At 43.2% G+C, this 8,822-nt stretch overlaps 2 protein-coding genes across 4 annotated transcripts; one reads left to right on the forward strand and one right to left on the reverse strand.

Moving 5' to 3' along the window:
* Positions 1-649: 649 nt before the first annotated feature.
* Positions 650-2,884, reverse strand: lsm11 (LSM11, U7 small nuclear RNA associated). The gene is made up of 4 exons (XM_086100165.1): positions 2,429-2,884; positions 1,864-2,003; positions 1,709-1,792; positions 650-1,154 (listed from the first exon to the last, which is right to left on the reverse strand). Exons 1-4 carry the CDS (start codon positions 2,865-2,867, stop codon positions 858-860), a joined length of 960 nt encoding a protein of 319 aa, XP_085956291.1. The 5' UTR covers positions 2,868-2,884; the 3' UTR covers positions 650-857.
* Positions 2,872-6,814, forward strand: thg1l (tRNA-histidine guanylyltransferase 1-like). Of its 3 annotated transcripts, XM_086100194.1 has the most exons (7): positions 2,872-3,288; positions 3,636-3,839; positions 3,918-4,112; positions 4,191-4,360; positions 4,477-4,565; positions 5,423-5,530; positions 6,623-6,814. In XM_086100194.1, exons 2-7 carry the CDS (start codon positions 3,646-3,648, stop codon positions 6,782-6,784), a joined length of 918 nt encoding a protein of 305 aa, XP_085956320.1. In that variant the 5' UTR covers positions 2,872-3,288; positions 3,636-3,645; the 3' UTR covers positions 6,785-6,814. The 3 variants fall into 3 exon arrangements, with proteins under 3 accessions (XP_085956320.1, XP_085956303.1, XP_085956312.1); XM_086100177.1 differs by having other exon boundaries at positions 2,872-3,839; XM_086100186.1 differs by having other exon boundaries at positions 2,872-3,839; positions 3,936-4,112.
* Positions 6,815-8,822: the final 2,008 nt, after the last annotated feature.

The raw sequence follows: 8,822 nt of genomic DNA on the forward strand, positions 1-8,822 counted from the left end.
CACAGATTATGTTGCCAACGCAGGAATATTCCTGTCGTAAATCGAAGACCCCTTCCAAATTATTTGGTGATGGCTCGTGTGGCCTATGGGCCATACGTGTTCCACTGCGTTCTTTAATCTGGCCCACTGAGCATTTAAGCAAATGAGACAGCAGGCCCTCTAAATTTGGGGTCATATAAGGTTCAATTAAAGTCCAATTTCATTTTAGTTATTTTATTATACTCGTTATAATCTCTTTGAGAGAATTTCAATTTACACCGCCCACGTCATTAGCATGCTGGCATGCAAGCAGAAGTGTGAGTGTGAATAGCCTCTTGTGTTGGGAGAGCAGGGTCAGTGCCTTGCTGAATGGCAGGAAGCAGACCAGCCTCTCTCCAAAAGCCAGTGGCCACTTTTACACTTCTCTGCAGAGGAAATTGGAACAGTGAATCCCCCAGGCCCTTACAAATAAACTGCTATACTTCCACCAATGCTTACTAATGTGCTCAGGAGGGGATCAACTCTCAACTCGCCCCCACGGCTGGTTTTATGTGTGTCCGTGTGTGCAACACGTGGACATATTATTTCATGCTGATGTAATCTAGGCCTGTGCATGACTGAGTTCTCATCTTGAAGACGGTGTGACATGTACTGTAAAAGGACACCAAAATGAACAAGCAACAAGCTTTAATTCCTAAACCACAAGGTGATTTCTGTGGAACACAAAGCAAATCTTACATATCAACATGATATACAGTATGAGCAACTCTGGGCAGAGATTTCTGACAGCTCCTCAGCAGCATTTAATGTCTATCAATGCAGATGGTAACACGTAGCTTTAGATGAAGTGGTACAAAAAGAAATGCAGTCCGGAGCTGTCAGAGCGGTTGAGGGTTGATAAGGAGAACGTTTTCTCCCCTGATGAATAACTGGTTGATGTGGCGAGTATGGACCTTGCCATACACCCTGCACTCTTTCTCTTGGCCTGTCTTCGTCCCCTTCGGTGGCTCCGTTGGCTTGTCGTCACTTCTCTGCCTGGCAGGGCGAGCGGATGAGTGTTCTGAAGTCACCTTCAGGTTTGAAGGCAGACACTGGCCACTTTCTCCGAGGACACAGTGTTTCTTTGTTGCTCCTTCACTTGTTGAGCTCTCCTGTAGCTTCAGCTTCTCAAAGAGCTAGGCAAAAGGTTCAACCACATTGGAATGAGTCAACATGTATGTGAAACATTCCCACAGTGTAAATTCCCAGAAATTATGCGCGGATTATGCCTGTCCTACAATAAACATGCTTTCAAGAAGACCCAAGCTTCTGATTCCTCTTTGAAACTGGATCAAGGCAGTTGTCACAACCTATCGTCATGTTGCTCTTCTGTTTCTAGTACCGGACGTCTTAATTTTTTGGATGGCATTATGAAGCATGAAGACTATCAATTAATTTTAGTGGACAATGTAGGGCCAGGTGTCGATTTCCTCATCAGAGGTCTTAAAGCAGGATGACCCAAAGCAGGCTTCAAAAAGCACACAGAAATCATTTAAGATAAAGCGTTGGAGATTCAAAAGCTGCTCCTCAAATGAAATCATTTTATTTGGAACTTTGAAAACCTGGAGAATACCCGACTCCAGATTTCACAGTAGCTGGGAAGAGGCACCCTGTAAATCTGAGGGCCTTGGAGCAGCTGGCAAAAATGTGCGCTGAAATTTTAGCAGACACTTGGAAGAAAATGGCATACCCGTGAAATAGTGAGGGCCTTCTCATGGTAGAGGGCCTTCCCGATAAGAGGCTCTCTGTAGGTCTCATCAACGTCCACCATGGCCTGACGACGAGACAACAATCGGCAACTGTCTCTAATCGCAATCATAATCACAAACGCATCCAAGCACTCACCAAATTCCAGAACTTGTCAAAGGCCACAACGAAGCCAGAGCACACACCCCTCAGTCCTTTGAAGGTCCTGATGTGAACTTTGACTCGAATCCTCTCCTCCACACATCTGTGCAGTTCGCCCAAAGGACTGCCTTTGCAAACTGCACACAAAACAGATCTCAGGTTAACTTCAACTGTGACATTTTAGAGTTCAGTGTGTTGGACAACCTCCTTGCCCGAGTGAGTGTTGGGAGATGAATTCAAATAAATAGGTAACACATGTCGATTAGACTTCACGAGATCGGGGTTTTGGGGTAGATCAGCGATCAGAAGGTCTGATAAAGATGATACTCAATCAGAAGATGGAGCAATATATGTACGTATTTAAATAACTTGTATATTTATTCTATGGTCAACCCTCGCAGTCACGAATATATATTGGAAAAATGAATAATTTCACCCCCCCCCCAAAAAAAATAAGCTGATACAATTATTTTACACGTTTACATCTCCTTCTCTGACACAAAAAAAAATATTGACAGTGATTTACTTGAAGTGTATTGTCAATGCTGTGTATTGGACGTACGGGTCATCCTTGTCAGCACATTTTTCTGAGGCTTGCGTCTCCGTGACTGCGGCGTTCGGCTGCTGTTTCCCCCCTCGTCTTCCTCGTCCGCTGACTTCTTGGTCACCATGAGCTTCTTGAGCCTCTCGATGCGCTCCGGGTCGGCGACTCCTTTCATGGCCTGCAGGCGCTTTTTCTCCACATTCTCCGGCTTGGCTCTACCGGGGCCCCCCTTCAGGAAGCCCTCGTACTCGGCGACGTTGTTGAAACATTTTATGTTCGGAAACGGGAGCGGCACCGCGGGCGAGTATAGGGCCAGAAGTGGGTCGAACTTTTCAGAACACACATCTGTTTTAGAAGCGTCATCGTCTCTTGGCACCGATGAGGCAAAAGAGCTGGAAGCAGATTCTTCTTCTTTAGGATCTGGCGTGTTTCGCCTGTCCCTCTCTTTCTCCTCCATGTTTGTTTGAAACAGCCGCAAGCAGGCGAACGCGTACTGCAAAGCATGATGGGAAATTGATCAACTCTGAAGTTACACAGTAAATTCACGCCACAAAATGTTAGCTTTACTATAATTCAGTGTATTATAATTTTTATTTCACACGATGGAAGTGTTGGCGTGTATTTTTTGTAATAGTCGTTGTTTGTAATCCGGAACCATTTATAATCCTGTCCGTGTTTTAATATGACTGTACACACTGACGGACCAAATAGAACATGCGTCAGAAACGTCTTTCGCTGTATTACATTCTTCAGTGTATAAGATATTTATGAAATCCACTTTAACTGTCAAGATAAGACGGTGATCAGGAAATCGTTTTAAGTTAAAAGTTTTGTTTATCGTGCGTCTGAAAGATTTCCATCTTTCCAAGTGTGGTATGGTAAGCCTGTTTCCTTTCAGAGCACTGGTGACCACTGAGGAGTACATTGTCATTTGTGTTTTTTATTGTGTTATTATTTAGTTAGAATAAACGCAAATACAAATGCGAATCGTATTGCATTGAAAAACTTGTATCGTGTTGTAATTAATTTAACACCATATTATGACACATATAGCTTACATTTATTGCATTATATACCATATACTGTCTATAAACAGTCATACAGTTACGCACTGAAAAGGTAAAATACATTGTATGTCGTCTTCATTTTGTCCAATTAGTCATATTAGCGTTGAAACTACATATTACACCACTTATTAATGAATTTGGATGTGTTTTTGTTGCAGAGGCAGATTGATGCAGATTATAAATGTGTGCCGATTCCGCAACGGTGTCAAATTGCGTGTTATAAAGCCCCTGGCCTGTTTCTTTACTTCTTCTCGTACCATGGCCAAGAGCAAGTTTGAATATGTGCGTAACTTTGAAGTAGATGACACCTGTCTGAGAAACTGCTACATTGTCGTGAGGCTGGATGGGCGCAACTTCCACAAGTTAGTCTTCTTTTCTCAATGCACACCTTTGACCTTTGTGGGAAAGTAGATTTGTGGTCCTATAGTCCAGAATCATAGTATCATGTTGTGTTTCAGGTTTTCAGAGCAGCACAAGTTCACCAAACCCAATGACAACAGGGCCCTGGGCCTGATGACCCGCAGCGCCCGCTCGGTCATGGAGGAGCTTGAAGATATTATCATTGCATATGGACAAAGTGATGAGTTTAGTTTTGTTTTCAAGAGGACCTCCAACTGGTTCAAAAGGAGAGCTAGGTAATTGGGTGTGTAATTATACTTGTGTTATTGTTGTTGTTGTTGTTGTTCTGTGTTTGACCTAATTTCTCCTGGTAGCAAGCTGATGACCCACGTGGCCTCGCAATTCTCGTCCTCTTATGTCTTTTACTGGAAAGAGTTTTTTGGAGAGCAGCCTCTCCTCTACCCACCAGGATTTGATGGACGTGTGGTACTGTATCCTAGCAACCGCAACCTGAAAGACTATCTGAGCTGGAGGCAAGCAGACTGTAAGTACAGTATGTTATAACTATCATTACACCGATTATGATGGTGGTGACGATGATGATGATGATAATGAAGGCGATGATGACCAAAGTATCACTGTATTTGTTGTCTCTTGCAGGTCACATAAATAATTTGTACAACACAGTCTTTTGGACTCTTGTGCAGAAAGGTGAACTAACCACAGTTCAAGCAGAAGAGCGCTTAAAGGTGACCATATTACACTTGGTATAGTGAATTCAGATCTGAGTTGTATTCATATTTACAGTACTGTATATAGAATGCAGAGAGTCATCAGGTTCATGACAGAGTTCCTCTCTATTACTAACCAATGCTAACGCAGTGGTAAAGTCATGATTACAGGAACTATTTGATTTTAAATACTTTTAGGCCATTCAAGTAATCAATTGAAAAGCCGTTACAAAAGCGAAACAAAAAAGCAATAGCTCTACTACAGTGGTTTGGCTTGCACGCTTAAGGAGACCAAATTAGTTCATCCTGCGCTGTTCCTGTCTGTGAAATGCATCAACCAATGTGTCCGACCCACTGCGATTTCACTGCATCCGCGTACTGGCAGAGGATGCTGCATGCCAACTTTCTCAATGCAATGTACCAATACATGATGAAAGTTTTTTTTTTTGGAAGATATACACCAGCAAATATTTCTCCTCTATAGTGGTCGAAAATTGGTGGATTTCAGTCTTCTAGTACCACATTGAAAGGTTTTTCTTTTTCTGCCACAAGATGGAACTGATTATGTTTCTCGCAACCTACAGTTTTTTCCGAATTCTCGCAATTTCTCTAACCATCTGTACGCAATGAATAATCATTGATAGTTCATTTAAGAGTCTGACAACACGTGGCATGCTTTTGACTGTTTTAAACATGACAGAAAAAGTTATTGATGATGATGCATTAAAATGTTTGGGGGAGGGGTTTCGATCATTTTTACCTACAGCTGTACTCTTAGAAATTGAATTGTGGAGTTATGCATTCAATCTTCACCCTTTGTACGCCTAATTTAATACAGTCTCTGCACACGTTTTCACATTTGTGTTGTCATACAGGGAACGTTAGCTGCTGACAAAAATGAAATCCTGTTCTCAGAGTTTGACCTCAACTACAACAATGAAGCGGCCATTCATAGGAAAGGCACAACTCTTATCTGGGAAAAGGTCAGATGATATGATGCTCATTTTATTGATTACTGCATGAGATCTGTTAAGGCAGGGGTCCCCAACCTTTTTTACCCCACGGACCGGTTTAAGTCAGACAATATTTTCAGAGACCGGCATTTAAGGTGTGGCGGATTAATACAACCAAATAATATGGTATAAGCTGCATGAAAACCGTGGTGTTTTCGAAATATAATAATAAACACAAGGAGCGTCTAATCTGGTCGCAACACTCTTATCGCTATGGTAATGTTTAATGCCTTCAAAATACGATACAACGCTAATTCAAAGTGCATGAAAATGATGACTCACCACAGCCCCGAGCTTGATTTTCTGCAATCAGACAGTCCCATCTCGAGGTAATAGGAGACAATGACACCTCAAGTGTGTGGTTTATGTCCAGTCTACTTCGTAATTTTGTTTTAGTCGCCGTTGCTGCAGAAACTCCCCACTTCACACAGGTAGGATGTCGGAAATAGCAACAGTGCTATTGTGGCGATCTCAGAGTATTCAGCCATAACTTGAATCCAGTTGTCTCGAACGTACTTTTAAGGCCGCCGTCATTTGCGATCTCCAAGCAGCTTTTTTTACTCATTTTGCAGGCTTCAGCGTTTTGTTTTTGAGCGTCATCGGTCACATGACCGAGAAGCGTGGCTTGACGTGAGTCAAGCGTGACACATACGGATGTAACGGAGAATCCGGTAATTTTTCAAAATAAAACATCTTTCGTATTCCGAAATAAATAAAACGGAAATAAGGCAAGTTCTTTCTGTGCGGCCCGGTACCAAATGTCCTGCGGACCGGTACCGGTCCGCGGACCGGCGGTTGGGGACCCCTGTGTTAAGGTACACCTCAAACATTATCGAGTGTTGTGTTCACTGAACATGGTGGCCAGCTCTATTATTTTTAAAATCATTTTAAACATATCAAATTAATTACCAATAAAATATGAACGTATCTGCTGCAAATGGCATGCATATGTGAGTATCCTTTTCAACTTTAAGATATTTAATTACTCACTCTGAAATTCCCATTGTATGTCCTCATAAAAATATTTATAGAGTGTAACCATTTACCTTTTTTATATTGCAGCATGATGAAACTGTTACCAAACAAATAATAGGAGTGACTGACGAGAGGAAGGACATACGCGTGACCCGAAGCAAGAAGATTGTGCAGGCCTACCACTGTGACATAATAGGAGAAGAGTTTTGGCAGCAACACTCAAACATTCTAGAAGACGATGGCTGTTAGTGTTGTGAAAAATAAACACACATCACGGTGCGTGCGAGAGTCCGTTTGGATCAGTTTGTTTACTAAAAGTGAAAGTCAAGTCAGAAATGTTCTTTACAAGAACACGTTCCATGCGACCCCGCTAGTCTGAACACAGTATTCTGATTAATATTGTGTTTCTGGATTGTGAATTTAGCAGCAATGTCCACGCATGTTTATCTATTTCGGGAGGGGGGGGGGGGGGGGGGGTCATTGCGCCGCTTGCAGTCGACTGAAAATGACACTACACGTGGAGTACTGTTCTTAACCTGAAGATGGCGCCACACCGAGGGTTTTTGACCCAAATTAAAGGTTTTAACAAACACTTAAACGGCGGTAGGGAACTCGGGCTCCGAGAGCCATATGCTGCTTGTTTTTAGATTTCTCTGTACTTCAACACGCCTGATTCAAATGATCCGCTCATCAGCAAACTCTGTAGAGGCCTGAAACGATCATGAACATTTGAATCAAATGTGTATGAGGAGGGAGGCTATCTCAAACAGACAGGATATGGCTCTCGAGGAACCGGAGTTTCCAACCCATCCATCCATCCATCCATTTTCCGAACCGCTTGATCCTCACTAGGGTCGCGGGGGGTGCTGGAGCCTATCCCAGCCGTCTTCGGGCAGTAGGCGGGGGACACCCTGAATCAGTTGCCAGAGACGAACAACCATCCACGCCCACACTCACACCGAGGGACAATCAGAGCGCCCAATCAGCCTGCCATACATGTTTTTGGAATGTGGGAGGAAACCGGAGCACCCGGAGAAAACCCACACAGGCCCGGGGAGAACATGCAAACTCCACACAGGGAGGCCGGAGCTGGAATCGAACCCGGTACCTCTGCACTGTGAAGCCGACGTGCTAACCACTGGACTACCGGGCCGCCCGAGTTTCCAACCCGTACATAAAAATGTCAAAATAATGACCAGGACCTGTAGACAGCATTAGTAGACACCCGTTTATACAGTTTCTCAGCAAAAATAAATAAAATGGTAAGACCCCTTTTAATCCACTGAATCCCAAATGAATATTACACAAACACGATATTAATCTGAATGCAAACACAGATTTTTGTCGTGCGCTACATCATAATTGGAGGGTCATGACTGTGAACCCAAATATAATGTATGATACCCTCATATTACATATACCGTACGCAACAAAATTATAACTAGTTTTGAAATCAGAGGCCAGTAAAAAAAAAAAAACATTATTCAAATATTACACTTAACGTATTTTTAATGGGGATTGATGAAAAGAAATGTTCGCAATATATCTCAACATCTTTGAAGACGGCCTTCCGAGAGGTGAGGAGAACATGCATTTCCCAAAACCCGTCCCTGTTGTAGTACCATGAAAGGTGCTGTTGCACAATGCAATCTCTGCATCAGTGAGCCACAGCACAAGAATAATATGTGTGTGTGGGTGGGGGGTTATTCTAACAATTAAATCACGGACACTATTGGATTAAGATTAAAAAAGAAAATATAAAGCACTGACTCTAGGACTAGAATGGAAAATATTTTTTTTATTCTGCTTTTTTACTCTTCACATGAACACAAAAGTCACCTGCAGTCCAGGATTTTTTTTCTCTCACAGGGCTAAAAGGGGGCTTGATCGATACATGTTGGTCTAAAAAAAATAATTTCAAATATATATTACAGAAGGGCGGCCCGGTAGTCCAGTGGTTAGCACGTCGACTTCACAGTGCAGAGGTACCGGGTTCAATTCCAGCTCCGGCCTCCCTGTGTGGAGTTTGCATGTTCTCCCCGGGCCTGCGTGGGTTTTCTCCGGGTACTCCGGTTTCCTCCCACATTCCAAAAACATGCATGGCAGGCTGATTGAACGCTCTAAATTGTCCCTAGGTGTGAATGTGAGCGTGGATGGTTGTTCGTCTCTGTGTCCCCTGCGATTGGCTGGCAACCGATTCAGGGTGTCCCCCGCCTACTGCCCGAAGACAGCTGGGATAGGCTCCAGCACCCCCCGCGACCCTAGTGAGGATCAAGCGGTTCGGAAA

The sequence above is a fragment of the Hippocampus guttulatus genome, chromosome 2 (genome assembly GCF_054856545.1).
Source record: "Hippocampus guttulatus isolate MCC_2025c chromosome 2, RoL_Hgut_1.0, whole genome shotgun sequence".
In the NCBI taxonomy this organism is placed as follows: domain Eukaryota; kingdom Metazoa; phylum Chordata; class Actinopteri; order Syngnathiformes; family Syngnathidae; genus Hippocampus; species Hippocampus guttulatus.

Coding starts and splice junctions, on each gene's coding strand:
- lsm11 (XM_086100165.1), bottom strand. CDS start 2,867: ATGGAGGAGAAAGAGAGGGACAGGCGAAACACGCCAGATCCTAAAGAA. Junction 2,004..2,428: donor TGTGCTGACAAGGATGACCC/GTACGTCCAATA, acceptor TTTTGTGTGCAG/TTTGCAAAGGCAGTCCTTTG. Junction 1,155..1,708: donor AGGCCCTCACTATTTCACGG/GTATGCCATTTT, acceptor CCTTTTGCCTAG/CTCTTTGAGAAGCTGAAGCT.
- thg1l (XM_086100177.1), top strand. CDS start 3,619: ATGTGTTTTTGTTGCAGAGGCAGATTGATGCAGATTATAAATGTGTGC. Junction 4,113..4,190: donor TGGTTCAAAAGGAGAGCTAG/GTAATTGGGTGT, acceptor TTCTCCTGGTAG/CAAGCTGATGACCCACGTGG. Junction 4,566..5,422: donor AAGCAGAAGAGCGCTTAAAG/GTGACCATATTA, acceptor GTTGTCATACAG/GGAACGTTAGCTGCTGACAA.